Source organism: Kryptolebias marmoratus, linkage group LG20 (assembly GCF_001649575.2).
Source record: "Kryptolebias marmoratus isolate JLee-2015 linkage group LG20, ASM164957v2, whole genome shotgun sequence".
NCBI lineage: Eukaryota > Metazoa > Chordata > Actinopteri > Cyprinodontiformes > Rivulidae > Kryptolebias > Kryptolebias marmoratus.
Window position 1 is genome coordinate 21,212,782 of NC_051449.1, and position 22,515 is coordinate 21,235,296.

At 42.2% G+C, this 22,515-nt stretch overlaps 1 protein-coding gene across 1 annotated transcript in view; it reads left to right on the top strand.

The window, feature by feature from the left end:
* Window positions 1-22,515, top strand: part of ephb3a (eph receptor B3a) — a 63,120-nt gene that overhangs the window by 7,048 nt on the left and 33,557 nt on the right. The window contains exons 2-4 of the mRNA XM_017420253.3: window positions 9,711-9,775; window positions 13,807-14,479; window positions 18,293-18,448. Coding sequence (XP_017275742.1) covers window positions 9,711-9,775; window positions 13,807-14,479; window positions 18,293-18,448 — 894 coding nt within the window. The remainder of the gene's footprint in view (window positions 1-9,710; window positions 9,776-13,806; window positions 14,480-18,292; window positions 18,449-22,515) is intronic.

The following is a 22,515-nucleotide window of genomic DNA, read 5'->3' on the forward strand; positions in this document are numbered from 1 at the left end:
ATATGCAGCAGTTTTAGTGTTTCACAGCGAGCGGGGGCCTCAGACGTTAAGCTCGCACATATGCAGAGCCGTTCTCTCCTCGGAGCTGAAGTGTTTTTGCTGCTGTTATAAATCTGTAGGCCAACTAAAACACACCAGTTTTTATTTTTGTTAAACCTATCCACAGACCATCAAACAAATGTTGCACAAGACTAAAGGATGTTTTTTTTTTCAATAGATATGGGTCTCTGAAATATATAAATGTCCATTAAAAATGTCAGCTAGTAATATTCAGTAGATGTGAGACCCACGCGGGGTATAATGGGCCAAATTTCACATGGCTGTGCACACAGACACAAGCTTGTGTTAGCATTGTGTTTTGTCTTAAATAGACAAAAAAACAGAAAATCAATCTTATAATAGAAATTATCAACGTCTGCTGCAGTTTTCTTTGATCTCCTGTTTATGCTCACGTCTTTATCCCCTGCCGCCAGAGGCGATCGTGTTTTTTGGCCCTGTCTGTAACATTAGCAAAATATCTCCTGAACCGACTGGATGGATTTTAATGAAACTTTCAAGAAACAACCACTAATTAACTTTAAGAGTCACCTCAATTCAAGATGGCCATTGTAGCTAACGACCTCAGCAAACACGAAAATGGCTGCACCTCAGTTAATTTTGTGGATACTGAGCTGAAACTTGGTTTTGTGCTAGCTGAGAGTAAATCACAACACATACTATTTAAGTTTTAGTGAAAGAAAGCTAGTGCTTCCTTTTTTTGAACACATTTTCCCAGCTTTGTGGATCAAACCAATGTCGTTTTGCCCATTTCAGTTCGGGGCCCTCCTGTTTTGGGGTTTACTTGCTCCTTTGAGACCTCTACTTGGACAAAAGTGCCAACAAAACAAACCTTCAACAATGGTCCACAGTCAAATATTAACACAACACAAGAAGATGGTATCACCATTTGTTTCTTACTGTTAGAGGCCACTTAATTGAATAAAATTTATACCTATCATTTTGCCAGCTGGTGTGATACTTTAACAAATTCAACGCGTGGTTTAGCTGACAATAGTACAATGAAAAAATAGAAAACCAGATATTTAGTTAAACATACAGAAAGATCAAGGTTAACATCAAACAATGATAAAGTTTTATTTTTTTTACCACTCCTCTTAAATTAGTGAGCTGAGGACAGAAATTAGCACAACAATAATCTAACAATGAACTACAGCTTAAACTAAGTGTTGAAATGTAATCAGTGCTAATTAACTGGATAATAAACAAACTACTTGATGTATTTTTAATACATCATAGACAAATTACTGGGGGTTTTGATCTTGTGTAAGCATATTTGTATGTTTTTATAATTGTGCAATTTGAAAATATTAATTTACTTATTTTTAGTGTGGTAGATGTGGATGGATGGATGGATGGATGGATGGATGGATGGATGGACGGACGGACGGATGGATGGACGGACGGACGGACGGACGGACGGATGGATGGATGGATGGATGGATGGACAGACGGACGGATGGATGGACGGACGGATGGACGGACGGATGGATGGATGGATGGAGCATAGAGGAAACAGTTTAATAACTTCTCCCTCCTAAAAGTGAAAAATGGCTGCTTACATTAGTTAGCTTCTCTAGTTGCTCGTTAAAGTGCAAAAACGTGATATTTACACATTTTTTACTTTTGAACTTTTGAATCTTCTTTACCATGTCAGAATTTGAGAAATGTGCAAAAGAAAGGAGACAGGAACAAAGCAGCTGAACATGCAGCTGAAAGGCGCCGAAGAGTGACGGCGTAAAGACAGGGTCCCTGAACACCAAGAATGCAGCACTGGCAGAACAAAATGGCTGTTAAAGAAGAAAGTAGTAATAGCCAGGTACCCGGCTCAAACATGAGCTCATATGGTGAAGATTCCAGTGAGTAAATTCCCAATATAGCTGCTCTCATCTACATCATTTACTGTTTTTGTTGTCAGTAAGCAAAAAAAGTCTGAAACTGACAGAAGAGCGACTAGAATGGTCTTCAAAACGATCCAATTTCTCTAAAAAGCAACTACAGACACATTGGCCCATGCAACTATAACGTGCAGCTTCCATTTATTGTCGGCCTGCCCACCCAAAAGCTCTCAGTAGTTCAAAAACATATATTTTTAAATCTGACTTGAACACAGTAAAAAAAAAAAAAATCAACTGTGATTTCTTTCTTGTCATCAGTATCAATATTTGTAGGCTTTCTGGCACCAAAACACATTGTTATAAGCCCTTTAAGGCAAAGAAATTAGCCTTCACCGTCAGACATGTCACACAATCTAATTAAAAAAAAAACTCTAAAGGGAAACACAAAAAGTAAATGAATTATTTACTCACTAATTACTTGTGTCTGCTTGGCTTGCGGCTGGGATATTGACAAAATTAAGGGACTCCGGGGGTCAGTTAATGGTAAATTGACTGACAGCTGTGGGAGGTTGGGTTCATGCTAGTGGAGGTCTGAATTGATAATACAGGGTTTTTCTTTATTAATATATATTAATAAATGTTTACAGGAATGTGGATTGCAGAAACTTAACCTCTCAGATGTGTTGTTTTTAACTTCCTCTGCAGGCTTCAAGTCGTAAATGCCAGCAGGGGGTGGTTTTCACCTTGTAATTTAAACCATGCTTACAGTTATAGCCCTTTTTTTTTGCTTATAACTTATATATTAACTATTGAAGTCAACTGTTTGTCTGTTAGAAAAATATTTCATAAACCATTGGACGTATTGTAATAAAACTCTCAGAAAGGAATGACTGGGTGTACACATACCACGGATTAACTTTTGGAGTCAACCCAATTTAAGATGGCCGCCACAGCTAACTGTTTTAGGCAACACAAAAATGGCTATAACTCAGTCAGTTCCATAAATATTGAGTTAATATTTGGCGTGGTGGTAGAAGTCCCATAAAATACTCGGAGCACTACACCTGCATAACATCTTTGCTCAAAACTTTGGCATTAACTGTTAAAGTCGGCACTGTCTGTTAGTGAAATATCTCATGAACCACTGGAGAGATTTTAATGAAAGTCCCAGAAAGAAATAATTATTGATCTACGACTGATTACCTTTTGGAGGCAGCCCAATTCAAGCTGGCCACCACAGCAAATCAACCAACACAAAAATGGCGATACTGAAATCTGACGTGGGAGTAGCTGAGTGTCCGAGCGCGAATATTCCACGAAGTCACACATAATGTCATTTACAAAGTTTGATCAAAATGGCTTTAACTCTGTCCCTTCTCAACCACTTAATAACAAACCCTGGCTTGAAAGGCAGTGGGCGATATTCGTTCCTTTAAGGAGGTCTTTAATCATAATAGCTTTAGGGGTTTTATCAGTTTTCTGTCAAATTTTCTAAACTATACCTATCAATTAACTCTGCTACATTTTATTCTTCCCAAACCCCCCCCAATCAATGAAAACAATTGTATAACGTATGCTCAGGTGGAACCAGTGTTCCAGAGTAGTGATGGTCCAGACGTATTTCGGACATTTAGCTGATGGCCTATTTTACCGGATTTCGCCTAAATCTTTTCAGGTAGTCAAGAGCTTTGTGGTCCTGGGTGTGTAACTCCAGCAGGGTGCGGCCCAGCTTTACACGGGGTCTTGAACCCAACTTTTCCCGAGGCGGTGCGGTCAGCCTGCAGGACATGCGTGCGTGCGATGTGAAATGAAGCTTGCTGAAAGAAGCAGCAGCTCAGACCTTTGGTTAGCCGAGGGTGAGTGATTCTGTCTCCATCGCCTCCGGGCACCTGAAGCGAAGTGGGAGGGAGGGCCTGACGCACCGGATCGCCCACTCTGGGGACAGGCTGGATGCGCGGCTCTGTTCAGGAGTGATCACTCGGCTGTGTGCCGCAGAGGGCCGAGTGTGGCCAAGCAAAGACAACAGCGGCTGATTTCGCTGATTAGTTCCTCCTTCCTGGCTCAAGTCGTGCTAATCAGTAAAACAACCTTGTTCACAGGCATATATTTGGGCTGTACAACTGAGGTTATTAGTTGCTGTCACTCATTCTGCTTCTGCAGACAAGCATGGAGGAAAGCCTTAAAAAGGAGCCGCAGCACTTAATGTAAATGTGGCTTTGCTTTGTGCATAAATATGACTTATTAATCATCCTGCTGAGGGAAAAGAAAGTTCTATTGTCAACAAAAATGAAGGCAGACACCTACCTTTTTAAATTCCAGGGGTTTTGCTTTTTTTCTTGTTCGTATACACTAACCTACCGGCACTCAGAAACATCTTGGTTGAATTTAAATCACACCCAAAACAGGATTTCTGCTCTCCATTAAGAGCAGATGAAAGCACAGTACAGTTGTGTAATTAATGCATAACTAGTGACTCATTTAATAGTGCTTAAGTCACAGTTATCTTGTTTATTAAAATGTATGACATGTTACCATATGTGCTGCATTACAGTTCCTGAAAACAGTAAAGACTAGGCTGAGAATATTTCCATATTCCTGCATGGCTGACTGATCATTGATTTTAGCTGATGCATCATAAGGCATTAATGAAACATATGATTAGCATTTTCACAAAACATGTTCCAGAGGTTTTAGGCTTGATTCAGAAAACTGTTAGTGGTCAAGATCTTCAGTTTTACTGAATTTACAAAGTTCATATTGTTTTTCAAGAATGTTATGACAAAGACATCTGTCAAACGTTTAATGCATAGTGCGACACGTGAAAGCAGCTGAGTTGAGCTCCATGCCTCTTTTGGTTCCTTGGTTGCTCACTTCATTTCTGAAAGCTCACGTCTGTGCAGGACGTAGCAGGCTCCATGAGTAATTTATGATCAGCCAATGGCAGCTTCAAGATGGTCTGGTCTTTGTGCCCATTTTGTGGAGCTGTTTCATTAAAGAGCGTTGTGCGAGAGGCGGGGGACACCTTAGACAGGTCTCCAGTCCATCACAGGGACACATGGAGACAAATGAGACTAACAACCATTCACTCTCTTCCTCCTAGGGACAGTTTAGAGTTACCAATGATCCTAACATGCATGTTTTTGGTCTGTGGGAGGAAACCAGAGAAACCAGAGAACCAACACTTATATTTCTTTTTTAAGTTAAAGCTGTTTTAAAACAAACATTTGCAACAAGCTACAAGAGTTAGCATGTTAGCAGGTAAAACACACACCCTAATAATAGGAGGCTAATAATAACTAACCAACATCAGCTTGTCAGGATTTCAGTGTTACTATACAAAGAGCAGAACAGCAGACAAGAGGTATTCTGTGCAATAGACACAATTACTTTAGAATTATTCATTAATTGATCTGGTGCTGTAGTTTAGTTTGTCACTTTTGTATTTCTTATTGAACTAATAAAAAGGAAAAGGCCACTTTTTTATCTTAAAGGAAAAACACCTTGTTTCTAAGGAACGTGACATAATAGTTGGCCAAATATAAAACAGTTCCTTAGAGGGGAAACTTTGCATGTGTGAACAGCACATATTTATGTGTAGAACTGCCTTCAGTGTCATTAAACAAGCTGCTCATGCTGAATTATGTCCATAATGTTCACTACAATCTATTTTTTTTTAAATCATAGCTTTAAAACAGCCTCCTGAATCTGGTGTTTATCTTTGTGATTAAACTAAAAATTTAGCCTTGATCTTAAATGTCATTGCAAAAAAAAAAAGTTATAAATTGAAAAAGCTGTTCGCAAGTTTAAAATCATGTTGTCTTCTTGTTTATATCTGTGCAATAATATTAAAATAGCTGTAAATAAATATTTTAATAAGCATTGTAGTGATATAACCATTATTAAACAATCATCATAAAAAGCAATTAAATTATGTTTTAAATTTTTTGTTTTCAAATGGTGAAAAATTGTTTTTATTTTTATTTTTTGCTCAAGGTTTTAATACTTTAATCAAAATCTCATAGCAGCCCATCTCACAAGCGTTCGTTCACAGACACTCTGTTTAATTTGCTAGGAGGAAATGACGTTAGGACCAAGCATGGAAACTATGTTAAACTTGTTCAAATGTCCTGAAAAGGGCAGCTTTCCTTTGTGTGTTTCTTTGCAGATGATGGGATGTTGAATAGGATCGATTCGGGCACCACACCATGCCCATGTTCTCATTCAGTTTGTTGCCTTTTAGTCTTATTAAGTAGGTCAAAATGACCCACAAAAAAAAGCATCGCCCCTTTTTTGAAAAGAGGGCTAAGTTAGGAAAAAATGACAGACAAGACTGAGGGATTTGAACCAACTTTGTTCCTCTGAACTGTAGAAGGGGGATCTACACTATAAGTATGTCTGAATAAAATGGCCATTTTGTTATTTTCCTTCCTGTTTGGTGTGCAATAGTAGTTGCTTTTAAACTGCAAGGGGCTGCTTCACAGTCCTTCTAATCATTTGAAGAAGTTCACCTTCTTTTTATTGTTGTTTTGGCATTTGCAGTCTTATAGCCTTTTGTCAATATAACTATCTTTATTGAGTCTCTTTTTTTTTAGCTCTTCCTTCAAAGTAGGAACATTCCTGGTTCGGTAGGAACTCTCAAGTTACATAAAAAGATGTGATTGCTCCATACATAAATATATTCTAATTGGCTGAGCAAATCAAACACGTTTGTTGAACTCTTTTAAACTCTGCTCTCAAACTTCAACTAAAGGCCTACAACACAGCTACAGATACAGTGTCCTCCATTGTTGTTGTTGGTAAATATCACGTGCTTAAGTGATGTGGCGGCCCTGACTGCCATCTGAGTGTTGCATAATCACAACGTTCCCCTGGCAGAGGGAAAGCAAACACATTGGTCCTTGTAGCCACTCCATAGCGGGACTAATAGTGCTTAAACCCCTCAGAGAGTCCTTATAATTGTTTGGTCCGAAAACGCCTTAATAGTGTGCGCTCTCAAGCTTGATAATGTTTACTCTCCCATACAGTAATAATGTGCAAAGGTCATTGTGTTTATTTTTGTCTATATTTACATTTGCACGGTAACAAAAAAAATGGGAACAACTGTCTTATGTCACTCCTCGAAAACCTGCCGCTGTGAAAACCCGTAAAGGCAGGCTTTAAAAAAAAAGAGCTGTTGTGCTGCGTCTCAAAGAGGTTCACAAACATTTGATCAAAACCTCTAGAAAGGAGGAAAAATCTCTATTTGAGGTGAAGCATTAAAAAAAAGGAACAAAACACAAATATGTGGATCCACAGGAAGGGTTTAATGAGAATTTATGCTCCACTGGATATACATATTTTTTACTATGCGTATCAGTTTTACAACATTTAAGTATTCCTACCCAACTTCTTAATGCAACAATGGGAAAACCTCCTGAAAGGTATGTTGTCTTTCTTCAAACTTTGGCTCCCTAACCCATAGAGCCTCCAGAACGGTCGGCTCTTAATGTACCAACTAAGACTAAGAACTACGCCACAAAAGAAAAAAAAAGATTTATTGTTGATCTTTTTTTTCTTTTTTTTTTTTCTGTTGTTTTATTCATGGTACACATAAATGCCACCGAAAAGTAAATCAGTCCCCCAATCTCGCAGTCTAACCTGCTAGACGTAGAAATGTGTTTCATCTAAAATGGAGGGAAACCATAGTGGTCTCTCTAATTAGCCAACAGCATGCCGTGCAAATGCTGCTTCTATCTGTAGCTGAGCCGTTACAGATGGATGAGCGATCTATTAACTCAGTCTCCCATTAATGACACACAAAAAGCCAAGGACACTCTGTATTGTAATTACAGTCTGCCACCAGAACAGAGCCCCGTCTCTTGGAAAGAGCTCAGCTGTTGTTCTACACAGGACGCGCTGTTTGTTTTAGCCTCTCACCCCCCCTCCCCCTCCCCTTCCTCACCATTATCAACAACTTGTGAGCAAATGGTGCACAGCAGGCACCGTGTCATCAAGTCTCCATGAAGAAAGTGTAATTGTTTCAGTGATTATGCGCAAACAGCAACAGAACAATGGGAGCCGGCGTGGCCACAGCTGTAAAGTGAGGACGCCAGAGCGAGGTTAGGAGCCCTCCGAGGGACGATACATTCGCCCGGACCACCACCCGGGAGACACTTGACTGATACATGACACCAGCATGCATTGATCCTTTTCTGATTGACTGGAGAAAACTGATGAAGGGTCTGACAAATATCTGCTAAGAGATTGCACATATTGTGATTTGTGTGTGTGCAAACCCTCCCCCACCCTCCCCCACCCTGCTACTCTCACTTCCCTTCTGGGATATATTAAAGGGTTGTTGTGTATAGAATAGTTCTGCCATTTTGAACTGGGGTTTTGTGGAAAAGTTATGAGCAGTTAATGTCGAACCTGTTGTGGAGCTAGCCAGCTAACAGCTAGTCTGAATCCAGCAAAGGCCAAAGTAGATTTTTGCCATCTTAAAACAGCTCCAATCTTCACAATTTTCTAGGACTTCATGCAAACGCTATTATTTTACCCGTTAAACCATTTACAGTTTCTCATTACGTAGCCATTTTGGCAGACATTTTATGCAACTCCTGCCATATTTGACCCCAGTCTGCCAGGTACACCTACCTGCTGTTGCTGCTTTTTGCAAATAACTGAGGAATTATATGTAAATAACACTTTAATTCAAAACTCATACTGGTGTAAAGGTCTATGAGTATGCATGGACCACTGTGAAATTTTAAAGACGGGAGCAGTTTTAAGATGGTAATGGAAATACAACCATACCAGTATGAACCTGAACCGACGACTGGATCTCCAGAATCAGATGAGAACTCTGCAGATTTGGATTCTTTTTTTTTTTTTTTTGGCATAAAACCAGTCCACCGGTCAAGGGTGTACTCTGCCACTCGCACAGTGACTACTGGTGACAGGCACCAGCTCCCACATGACCCTGCATGGAAAAGTGGGATGGATTGATTGATTGATTGATTGATGCAGACTCCTGGTCAGAATAAGTTCACCCACTGCCATAGAGAATTTTGCCATCTAATAACAAACACTAGCTGCAAAGTTGTACTGTTGTTCATGCAAATACTATTTTATAAACCTTTACACCACTATCAATCTCATGAATTACATTGGTATTTTGTCTTAAAATATTGCAAAATTCTTCCCAGATGCGACCCCTGGAACTTCTGGACGTGCCACACCTAGCTGCTGCTGCTGCTGCTAATTACTTTTGTCAATAACCATAGAATAGCTGTAATCCAAAACAAGCAGCAGTGTAAAGGTTTCAAAAAAAGGGGTTTCCATACCACTATGACTTATATGAGATTAGAGTTACTTTAAAACAAGCTCCAGCCATTGTCTCATTAGTCCTGCCATATGTAAAGTTGTTCAAAAAGCTGGATACCACAGGTAAGAGAACAACTGTGAATACCTTCTCCACAGAACCCCAATTCAAAATGGCTGAACTCTTCATTTAATGAAATCTTTCACTCCGTAGGCATCCAGGAGGATGCTTTGTTCTTGGTTCCGCAGATGAATATGAAGAGATTTGTGAGTGCCAGGCGCACAAACACGGAGACACAGAGGCTTAATTAGGCAGCATCACAGAAGCGGCGTGATTGTCAGAGCTTTCAAAAAAAAAGCCAAGCGCTCGTGGGCGGAGGTTATGATGAAGAGCGCGTCTTACCTTCTTCCTTTGTCTTACGAAAGGGAACTTGTGTGTGGTCTTTAATGTTGTGTTACAGTTTCCCTCCTCACACCATGTAACTGAAGTTCCTCCCTCCTGCTCTTCGTTTGCAGAAACCCTCATGGACAGTCGGTGGGCCACCACTGAGTTGGCATGGACCACGTTTCCAGAGAGCGGGGTGAGTTAGTGTGCCCGTGTGTTCACTTTGCTTTGTGTTATTTTTGTTTCTCCAGCAGCATTTGTTCCATTTGCTTGTTAATAGAGCCCAATCCGCCTTGAACAGCACACCTCCTGCTGTTTTATATCTTTGTGTTTGCAGCGACTGTTTACATTTTTTGGATACAATAAAGTAGAAGCGCACAGTGTGACATTGTGCAGACCAAATCTAAGGTTTCAGTGTGCGGACCATGTGAAACCTTTAAAACGTGCATAAATGATGTGCTTTAAACAATATTACGAGCAAGTTTTAAGACTTGAGGCAGCAGCAGTTTACCCATTAGCCCCCACAATGCACAAGGACTAATAGGTAGGCTTTACTCTCTCCCGGATAGAGGGCCTGGCAGCTGAAAGCATGTGTCTTTTATAATATGGACCCAAGAGCACATTACAGGCAGAAATTAAGGTTTTTCAGTTGATACCCCCTGTAGGAATTGTGAGAAAATAAAACAACATGAATTTGACCCCAGGGCTAACAGCCTGACAGACCTCCCCCACGCCCGGCCAGTGCAATTTGTCTTTGCTACGTGAGCACAAAGTCAGTCAATGGAAATGGTAGGTTACCATGGAAACCATCTTTGGCAGCTCCCCGTCTTACTCCTCCCTATAACGGCCGGCTCCGAATGTCCCGGCATCCATAAAGTCATATGTCACGACCGGCGAGGCAGCCACTCTTCTCCCTGCGCCAGGCAGGCCCGTACCTTCAGGAGGCCCGGCAATTATCATATTTGTCAGGTAGTGCATCAACGTGTTGCTGGTGATATACGACACCTAATGCTGACTCTCGGGCTCATCGTTCGGGGGATAAATTGCCCGGTAGCTCGGCAGACGTGAGATGAGTTATGCATTATTTTCCCTCCAGTTGAAATAATCAATTTCTGGGACGGCCATTTGTTATGAAAACGAAGCATTCGGTTCAAACAGGAATTAGGTGGGAAAAAATAAATAAATAAGAGGTTGACTTTTCACAAGGTTATTTCCTAATGGACTGGATTTATTGACCAGTGACACCATTTATTATGCCTTGTAATGTTAGTTACCAGAAACAAACATCACTGTTAACCGCATATGAAGCCATACGTGGTCTTCATTGCTTTATAAATGTACAGAAAATGTCAGAAGTCATGTCTATTTATCATCTTGGTCCTTAAATCTCTGTTTCCGACTTACAGTGCAGCTCCGTCCTGCATGTTTATGAACTAATGTACATAAATCTGTGCACCCTTGCTTGATCTGATACTGCAGTCTACATAACTTGATGCACTCTGGCGTGTTGTCACGACCCAAACACACTGACTGAAGCATTTATTGACAGCTGTGCATTTGATATATTATATTGTGTTTCAGTTTAATTTCCAATCTCCTCTCGACTTTGAGTTGATTCCACTGTTACAGATATAATGTGGGTTGCAAAAGTATTAAAGTATTTTTCCAGTTTTCGTCCTCCTTCAGGTTGGATGGTGCTGCTAAATTCAACTGGTTCCCCTGAACCAGCTGGAGTGTTGTTTCAGCCGAGTGTTTCGGGTCATTGCCATATCCCATCGTCCCAGTCTCAAATCTCTGAAAGATTTAAACTAATTTCCCTCAAGAATTACTCTATATTTTTTGCTTGATCCATCTTTCCTTCAAATCTGTCCAGTTTCCCAGTCCCCACTGATGAAAAGCATTTCCAGAGCATTATGCTGCCACCACCATGCTTGACTGTGAGGCTGGTGTTATCAGCACGATGAGAGGAGTTGGGTCATTCTCTGAAAGTGTTACCATAATGTGTGACGGGGAGGGGGTCAAAAAATGAAAAATACACTAATTTCCTTCTTGGCCACATTTTTAGGATCCATTATTGCCAGAGGTTGTAAACCGTTCTGTTTCACACGTCCTAAAAACCATCATGGCTTGGTAGATACAAAAAGGAAATCCCGATGTAACAGAGTAATATTTGGACACAAAAGTTTTTAACAAATATCTCCATTTTCACAGCTGTCATTTTTAAGAAAATCTCCGGGAATAATGGCGACCCGGGCTTTCATCTATTGGTGAAATGCTGCAAAATAAATACGCTTTGCTTTCCATTTAATTTAATCTGACCCGTACCCAACACTGCTGGACACGAACAGTGACGTGCTGAAGCCGTGTTTCAACTGCGGACTTTTTGTGGAGATAAAAATACACACACGAGAAAAGTCAATTGCAACACTGATTTCGAGCATAGTTCTTTATTTATTTACATTTATTCACACTTTTTTTCATCTTTACATGAAGAAATAACACTGTTCATTCAGACGGTTCTAAAATGTCACAGTAGTCATCCATATTTTCAGCACTTTTTTTTAAATTCAAGTTTCTCATTTGGTGTAAATACTATAGTAGTATTTTTAAAACATCTTTCAGAGTTGTGTAATTATCATGTAAACTGTCAATAGCCCAAATGTTCCCACTTTCAGAGAATGAGATTTGTGTCAGACATGGCGGTGTATTTCTTCCACATGTTTGTGAAAGAAATGTCAAATAGTGTGCCTTTTGCTTTTTTCTTCAAGTAAGCAATTCCTTTTTCCTGTCTTTTCTTCCACAAAGCCCAGTTCTGTGCAGGTTACTGTCGTCCTATAGACAGAAACTCCCATTTCTACAGAAGAGCTGCTCAGCCAACAGTAGATGTATTTACAGTCTCTCCCATCTCACCTGCTGAAGCTTTAACTCCCTCAGAGAGCTCCCAGGGGTCTCGGTGGTCTCTCACTGTTCTCCTTCTTCACGGTCACTCAGTTTGTGAGGACGGCCTGCTCTTGGTAGATTTACACATGTTCCATATTCCTTGCACGTCTTAATAATGAATTTAACAGAACTCCTGGGGATGTTTAGGGCCTTGTATCCATCCTCTGACTTGTACTTTTTAATAATCTTTTAATCTTTTCTCTGAGCTGAATTAGGACAGTCACTTTAAAGGGGGTGAATATTTATGCAGTCACCTATTTTACATGACATATTTACATGTAATCAGTCTTACTCTTTAGAAATTTGATTTCAATTTGACATTGAGGTAGGTTTTTTATTAGTAATATTTTTTGTAAAGAAGGCCAATTTATGTTGACCGTAATTGATTTATGACAGCAATAAAACCAGAAAACATACTTTTTATAAGCTCCGTATATCATTTGACACTCAGATTACTCACAGGTAGATCTTATTCGAGTAGTTTTGTAGCTTGTATAAATGACTGTTGGGGCCTCAAAGCAAGGGGGCGAATACATATGCACACACCACTTTTCAGCTTTGTATTTCTAAACTATTTAAAACAAGTTATTTTCCCCATTTAGCTTCATCACTCTGGAGTAGTTTGTGTAGATTTGTAGTCATTTAAAGTCCAGCTTGTAAGGCATCAACACAGAAAGCATGCCAAGAGGTGTGAATACTTCTGCAACCCACTGTAGAGCTCGGTGTCCCTCCACTTTCTGTTTCGTCTCCTGAAGACAGGTTTTCACGAAGCTTCAAATCAACATTCAGCGTAATCACAGCTGAAACGCTCACCCCCTCGTTTTCTTGCGGACCTCCGGCACGCGATTGGCATCAGAACTTGCCGAACCATCAGAATGTGTGAAATGTGTTTTAATAGGAAAATGGTATCTATTAATAGTCCATAATGATTGGAATTTTCTGAATGATTCATGCAATTAGAAGCGTTTTAGCTGCAAATTATTCCTCACAGGCCTCGTGTACACAGCACACTGCAGGAATGTGTGTCACTGTGTGTGTGTGGGGGTTGTTTTGTGTAATCTGTTCGTAGCAGGCGCCACAGGACTGTTTTGAACATCTTCCATGCTTGAACAGTTTGCATTAGGAAGCATTAGATAATGTCAACAAACAATATATTAGATGCAGGGAAATTTTGCAGCGGCTCAGAAAGGAGCTGCATTTGTATTCCTGCCTGCGTGGTCCGCGCTGATTGCTATCATTTCTGTTTTTTTCTACACCTCCTCCTCTGTGTGTCTGTTGTTTTCGCAGTGGGAGGAAGTCAGTGGCTACGATGACTCCATGAGCCCGATCCGAACCTATCAGGTGTGCAACGTCAGACAGCCCAACCAGAACAACTGGCTGAGGACCGACTACATCCCGCGCCGGGGCGTGCTGCGCGTCTACGTGGAGCTCAAGTTCTCCGTCCGCGACTGCGCGAGCATCCCCAACATCCCGGGCTCCTGCAAAGAGACCTTCAATCTGTTTTACTACGAGTCAGAGGGGGACACGGCTACGGACACCAACCCTCTGTGGAAGGAGAACCCGTATGTGAAGGTGGATACGATTGCGCCCGACGAGAGCTTCTCGCTGCTGGAGGCGGGCAGGATCAACACCAAAGTGCGCAGCTTCGGCCCCCTCTCCAAGACAGGCTTCTACCTGGCCTTCCAGGACCTGGGGGCCTGCATGTCCCTCATCTCCGTCAAGGTTTTCTTCAAGAAGTGCTCCACCACCATTGCCAATTTTGCCGTCTTCCCCGAGACCGCCACGGGTGCGGAAGCCACGTCCTTAGTGATCGCTCCCGGGGCCTGCGTGGCCAATTCTATGGAGTTGTCCGTGCCCCTGAAGTTGTACTGCAATGGGGACGGCGAGTGGATGGTTCCCATTGGCTCGTGCACCTGCGTCGCCGGCTTTGAACCCTCTGCAGACAGCACACAGTGCCAGGGTACGTGTATTTAACAGATTTTTCAACTTTTGTCCGACCAAAGCGCCTCTGTGTGCTCGGTGCGAGTCACCTCAGCCCGTGCCCTTATCTCTGCATTTATTGTTTGGCTCCTGGAAGGGGGGGAGGGGAGAGGGGCGAGCATGAATTAATGAGGTGTTGCAGAGAGGAGCCGCATACAAATATTGTGCGAGCAGGACAGGAGGGAGAGAAAGATAGTGGGATGGCACAAAACAGAGAGCCAATAGATTTTCGCGAGGCGAATGCAGATAATAGAATGGAAAGATGAAGCTCGGAGGAGAGAGGGAGAGAGAGGGCGTGGATTGCCAAAGCACTGACAGAAACAGCTGCTAACAGGAGAAGAATGAAAATGGAGGGAGGCTGCAGGACGGCGAAGACAGACAAGCAAACCTGCTCTCACCTATAGGTGTGAGAAATAGTGTCAAACATCCAGGGGAGAGCTCATTCGTTGCCATTTGGCTGCTCAAGGTTAAAAGCTTGCCGCCAAAGCCTGATAAAAAGCTCTCCAGGGCCTCTGCCAGCGCTTGTGATGAGGAAGTGTAATTTCCTCCACGGCCTCCCGTTAGTTAATCTACAGGCGGCCACACTCATTAACACCATTCAGACCAACGTGAGCCAACACTGCCACAGTGACATTAATCTCTCAGACATTTCATTTCTTACCTCGGTCTGGCCGCTCTCAGCCAAGCGCCGCATGAGATGGAGAGGGAAGGCGAGGAAGGCGAGGGGAGGAAAGACAATGGAGGGAGATACGGCGTAACAAAAACAGGAGAATCATTGTGCCCTCTAAAGAGGGTAATGGATTAAAACAAGACAGAGGGGTGATTCAGTGCCACTGCGTTTCAGGGAGAGAGAGAGAAAATACTCAGACGAGAAAATGTAGCGTCCAAATGTGATGTGGGAGTTATAAGAGCGAGAGGGGAAAAAAAAAATAAAGCGGTGGTTTATTGGACATGTACAAGGACAGAGAGACGGTGGTGAAATGTGCAGAAGGAGTGAAAGATGGGTTCAAGGTGAGGGTGGGATTACATCAGAGATGGGCTCAGAGCTCCTTCTCGTTCGCAGTTTTGATGGACAGGTTGACAGATGAGGTCAAACAGGAGGATTACGACGCTGTGAACTGGAGGCAGGGTCGGGAGCAGGTGGAGGCGAGCCTAGAGAGGTGGAGGTATGAAGTGGAGAAGTCAGTAGAAGAAAGGCAGAATCTGGAGCAGGAGTCGGGGGCTGCGTAATTATGGAAAAATATTCCTGATCCCAATTAGTTTGATCAACATTGGAATGACGATTATTGAACATAATCACTCCTAAAGTTTGGATTTTGTTATTGCACTTAAAGCGCAGTGAATTGCCTTGAACATGAAATTTATTTAAATGTAGATAAAATCAGCAATGCATTTCACTTCCACTTTTGTAACACTCTATAGAATTCCTTTTGTTTTTCTTCCCCCAAATCTATTTCATATTTTTTCTGAGTTCTTGTCTTATAACATAACATTGTTTCTCCAAAAAAGTGTCCATTCCAATTCCCAAATGTTATGAATGTAGACAAATTTTGACAAAAATACAGCAAATAGGTTCAATTCAACATTCAGTGATTTAGTAAGGTGCTTAGAAACCTGCCTGTGCATCACTTTTAAATATGAAAAAAAAACTTTTATTCTTTTTTTTGTAAAATAAAGTTCCTTATATTTGTTTCAAATTAGAGTAAAGATAGTTCTTTCTTTTGCAAAGTAAAAATGTTCCACGTATGAATTTAAAATTCCATTTACATTTCATAGTTACTATTTTAAATGTAGTGTCCAACTGCTGTTGTTGTTTTTTTGTGATCATTTGGAGCTGAAATTGAAATCAAAACTACAAATTCCATCAATCGCACAGCCCTAAGTTGAGGTGTAGAAGGTGGACATGTTTGTGTGCTTCGAGTCAACCATCCAAACGACGAGTACAAGACAGGTGAAGACGACTGTATGGACAGGGTGGAGTGGATGGAGACGGGTGTGACAGAAGGGTCACTGCAAGAGTGAAAGGGAAGGCTTACAGGACGGGAGTGAGACCTGCTGGAATGTTTGATTTGGAAACAGTGGATCTAACGAAAAGACAGGAGGCAAGGCTGGATGTGGCAGAGACGAAGATGTTCAGATTTTCATGGAAAGGGACTAAAATGGACAGGATTAGAAATGAGTATGTCATAAGGACAGCTCAGACTGAGCAGTCTGAAGACAGAGTTAGAGAGGCTGACATGGTTTGGTTAGTCTTTATAGATCTAGACCTCTGACCAGAATGGGACGGACCTTCTCTGTTGGCTGGTTGCACTACAAGTTGCAGGTTTCCCCTCAAATCGTTTGTTTCTGGTGTTGACCCTTGTTGATTCACGTAGTTCTGTCCTTACTGATATATGTTCTAATATTCATTTTCCTGCTACAATTAGCTCTAATCAGCTATTCCATGCTTAAAAGTAAGGTCATGTGACACCATGATTGTGTGTAGGGCAGTAGGTGGGACTCAAAGCCCCACATTCCTAGTGCACAGACTCTGGTTCCAAAAACGCAACATAGCAGCTCCCGTAAAATGGGTTAGGGTTACCATAGAAGTTTGGGCACACTTGGACTAAAATATATAGGAGGGACAGTGGGCAAAGGATGTTGAATGTGAAGCTACCAGGGAGAAGGATGTGGTGAAGGTGCATGTGGGTAAGACGGAGGCAGATGGTCTGCTGCGGCGACGCCTAAAGGGGCAGCGGAAAAGAAGAAGCTGAAGTGTTTTATTGCTCCTGCCGGGGTATTAACTGTGCTGGCTTTTTTTTTTTTTTAACTATGCCATTGTTTGGATTTTGGGTGGAGCCGGAGCTAAACTGAAAGCCCACTTAGCCTAACTACTTAATCACCCTCTCCCCTCTCCCTCAGGCCGGGGTTTATGAGCCGTCATGCTGACACGACAGATGTTTGCCAGAGACCCCACTTTTACACCACCGGTTAGGAATGTGGCAAACAGTAAAACATGGGACTCTGGAGGCCAATATATCCAGACCTTATGCTGCTAATCCCCTTTATCTGAATCCTCCTTAAGTCTCGGCTAACACTGGTTTATCCTTAAGACTCGATATCAGGAAACTTTCAGCCCGGCACTTAGGAATTCAAATGAATCGCTTGGACACGTAGCCCAAGATTACTTTGTATCTTCTTCCCATAACTCTGCTCAGCTAATTCACGTCTGTTTTGATGTCCCTTCATTTGGATTGATTTATTGGCTTATTATGGAGCTGTTCTGCATGCACGTAGAGGCCTTGTTTGTATTCACCGCCCGGTCCAGAGAACTGAGGACCGCGCAGACACTGATTGATAGGTTTAGGGTGGATCCCTTTTCTCTGAAGTATTCTCCATCCTTGTTTGTCTGACAACAGCAATCTCCTGTCAGCAGTCGTCTTCATCTTTATCCTCCTTTTTTTCTCCCCCCCTTCTTGAACACGAAACTTTGCTGTCATTGTGGCTCTGCGTTTAGGGAGATTAATGTCACCTCGCAGAGAGGATGAAAACGAAAGAGTCGATGCAAATGTATAGATAAGCCCCCTGCGCTTAAGTGCTCGCTGTTTTGCACGCACACGCGAGCATTTTCCTCCATAAATATTGAGCTTTGCAGGTACTTCAGAGGATCCGTTTTTGTTATATGACAGATCTGACAGCTGCTGGTCTTTTAGATAAGTGACAGCACAGTGGGGCTTTTTTTTTGTTGTTGTTTTGCGCTCGTCTTTCTGTTTCCCTCCCCACCTCTTATTGTCTTTCTCTCCCGCTCACATAGCCTGCATCCCTGGGACGTTCAAATCCAAATTCGGAGAGGGATCGTGCGCTCCCTGCCCGTCCAACAGCCGCACCGGTTCACGAGGAGCCAACGTTTGTCCCTGCCAGAATGGCTTCTACCGGGCTGACAGTGACCCTCCAGAGTCCCCCTGCACCAGTAAGTCACGCTCCACGGCACAGGAAAAAAGGAAGAAATCCACATTTCTCAGGCCGAGCTGCAGAGGTTCAGGGAGCAGGACGTGAACTGGGAGAGGGCTGGTACATTTGAGCATGACTTAACAAAATTCAAATATTCCCTCTGTCATCATAGAGATTTGGTCTAATCAGCATCACTGTAATTTCCTGGGAGCGATACTATAAAAGCGTGGGCAGGCATTAAAAATGATGCACAGTTCCATAAAACACACAAGCACCTTGCAGGCTTGGGGTCGACGTTAGCATTTTCCTGATGAGCACAGCTTATGATTGCCCGCCGACAAAAGTGTTTTCTGTCCGCAAAATATCTCATGAGCTACTGGACAGATTTTAATGAAACTCTCAGAACATTCATTGGAGGCACATCTGGAACTGATTAACTTCCTGAGTCAACCCATTTCAAGATGGCCGCCACAGCCAAATAATCAGTCGATTTATTAGATATTGAGCCAATATTTGACATGGTAGCAGCTGAGAGTTATCCCCACCACATACTCGCATCACTTCTTTGTTAGAAACTTTGCCCTTAACTCTTGAAGTCAGCTCTGTCTGTTTGTTAGCAAACTATTTCATGAATTACAGAAGGGATTTAAATGAAACTTTAAAGTCAATCCAATTCAAGATGGTCGTCACAGCTAACTGACCTTAGCGGTTAGATAATTTACATATCTTGTGGGGTTGTCCAGGTATAATGGAAAATAGGGAAAAATGTTAAAAAAGAATTGTGGAAAATGTATTGCAAATAACTGTTCCCATAAACCCAATGCTACTTCTGTTTGGGGTTAAACCCAAGGAGACACATGATGTAACAATCTATATCTTTATCAGTCGTGAAGATGATGATAATGAATTGGAAACCATCATCTGTAGGTCAGTCTGAAACTGGATACTCTCATCCAGAGATGGAGAGACTTTGCACTGACTCTAAGTAGGTAAACAATTGATGCACCTCATAATTGTAAGCACTATACCCCTTAATATAATCATTGTCTTGATTTCAGAGGTGCTATGTGAGGAAATATTTAGGAAATATTGTCGTTTTGTCCTTTTGCTGGAGTTATTATTTTAAAAAAAGAAGAAAATCCATAAAAAAAGAGCTTTGTTTCAAATTGTGCCATTAACCACTATTTTAATAAAACTCACAGAGAGAAATCACTAAATGTACATCTGCAACTGATTAACTCGATTCAAGATGGTGATCTACCACTTGGTGTGGTAGTAGCTGAGAGTCACCCCTAACATACGCTTCAACAGGGTTTCCCCCAAAAAAGAGGCCAAGCCCGGTGGTAGGTGGCCGTTCACCGGCTGATTGCCAGCTGACCTTGATTTAGTAAAAAAAAATTATTAAAGTTGACAGGAAAGTTGAAAATAACTATGGATTTTCAAAAAGACACTTTTGAAATACTTTTTTAAACAAAAAAATACAAATAAAATAAATAAATACAAAATAATAATAATAAATGATTGTACGTAATTTGAATCCTAATTTAAGTCACATTTACAAATAAATTAAATGAACATAAATGAAAAAGTGCAAACAAAGCACCAACACACGTCTCACTTCCAGGCCAATGAATAACAACAGAGAACTCTGATAAACAGACAGATGCTGTTCTGTACTGTGCTTTTTGTGGCACAGGCTGCATGTTGGATCACTACATGGAACAACAAAACAAAGCATATAATGCTGAATTTAATAGCATCATTTTACTGGTTAACAAGGATAAATTAGCATGAGTCATATTAATATTTTCACTACAAAACATGCTGACCATATTCAGTCTTGTAAAGCCACACGCTGAATTTCAGCTCAACTAACCATTTTTGGTCAAACCTGCTCGATCGATGTTTATTGTTGTGGCTCTAACAACCTGCTAACTCCAGGTAGCTGAAGGTGGCTCGGCCTCAGGGCTCATTAGAGTCCCGCAGGGCTCCATGAACAGCGTGCAGACCTGAGCGCGTGGTGGAGGCGTTTATACTTGGCGCTTATGTCAGTGCAGTTTTCTCCAAAAAGACAGGGGGCAGTACGCTACTTAACCAGTGGAAATACGGTAAAAAAGACAGCAGATAGTTTCACATCAAATATGGCTGCACGTATTCAGGAGGAAGAACTGTTGTGTTTCTGGCTGTGATACAGAGAGGATGTTTCAACTTAAAGCATTCAGTTTGACTTTCATTGATTTATTTGCTTTACTTGTGATTCACCCATCATAGGAAAATTATTTCTTCCCTCTGTGGTCTATAAACACTCCTTTTTATCGGCTGCAGCAGTAATCTCCTTCCGTGAGTTTTGAACTGTTTGATTATCTGTGTGATCTCTCACAAAGGGATCGTATAAATGCTGATACAGGCGAACCAGCTCCGCTAGAGCACCAAATTCATCCATTTTGAATGGACCACGGCGTGAGCGGTCCGCAAAGTTACAAAAGGTGCACAACCACGCGACGTGACACCGCGCCAAGGCGGGGACATTGCGATTGTGTCACTGTTTGCGTGCGCACCCTCATGTGGTGACGTAGATAAATGTAGCGGTTTTGGGGGTGCGGGTGGGAAAAAACGTGTATAAAAAAATGACGTACTTATAATAAACAAGCGGAGCTTAGCCTGGCGGCTGGGTCATCAAAGCCTGGCTTATAATACGCTGGGGGAAACCCTGCTTCAAGCACTAGCAGATTCCACGAGATCTTGCAATATTGTGTCAGATTGCACATGAGATTATTCTTTTAAAGTTTGACTAACAGCTAAAACTTCATCATAAAATGTTTTAGTCTAAACCACAGGCACGAAAAAGAGAAGATGATTTCTTCACCGAACAATATGCCTTTAATTTATTTACTTAAAGTATTTTTGCAAGCAAGATGATTAAAGTATTTAGGTTGTGTCTTACCTTCACTGTGTCCCTATTGCCTCCTTCTCACTGGAAGGGCAAACGTTTGTCGTCCAGAACAGTTTGAGCCTCATGAAATTGGCAAAATGCAGTTGCGGCGTTGAATTATTTCGCTGGCTACAATATTTGCTCAACTAAGACCGTCAGTGTTGTGACAGGGTCCATGTTCTGCACAGAGTTTACTGGTGTCACGTTGATGTTTGTTCCTTGCTGATTCTCCAAACTCTGTCTGTCTGCTGTCAGGTAAGACGCTGACTGCTCATACATTGCTTGGAAAGCAGCATTTCTTTAAAAACAAGAGAGACAAAGGGCAGCTAAACGATGACTGAATGAACTTACTTAAAGGCATATATTATTCAGTTATGCAAAAAAAAAGGAATTACATGACCTCAAAAAGTCGCTTTGATCAGATGATTCAGCCTTGGTTGGTATTACAGAAACATCCCTCGTGGAAGAAAAATATTTTACAACAATTATAGAATGGATGCTTTTAAAACTGTTGACAGTAATTGCTGAGAATTCTCGTTTTGTTTGACTTTTAAATGATGTTTTTGCTTTCTGCTCGTCCGCGTTTTGAATGAAAATGGCGTGCTTGGTGGTAACTCGTCTGCTCGTGTCTCCGCTCGCTCCGCCCGGCCGAGTGTCTGAAAGAAGCCCCCTCGGAGGTGCTGATCTGAAGCGACGTGTGCCGCTCCGACCATGTAAAGTCGAGCCCCTGGGGGGGGGCCCCCTCGGCGTGTTTAAATGACACAGACGGGCCGCAACCATCCAAGTTCCTTGTCACAGGAACACAGCGGACTCTGACACGGACAGGCGAGCGGGGGGGGAGGAGGACACGGACGCCACCTCCGACTCAATGCGCGGGCCTGACAGCTCCCGTCTCTGCGGCCTGTCAGAGCCCGCGCCAGCCGGCCTCTGCGTGCGGCTCGGCCAGGCGGCGAGCGGCAGCTTGGAGCCGTAGTGAGCTTCAGATGGGCGTCCAATTAGAGGAGCCTTTAACTCTGAACTCTGGAAGTCCAATTAGAAGGTCCCGGGTGAGTGAAACCCAGCTCGGGGCGGAGACGGCTGAGGAGGTGGACTTTGTGGACAGGCTGCTTTTGGGCCGTCAAGAGCTGATTGCCTGAGAGCGTGCCCCCCCCCCC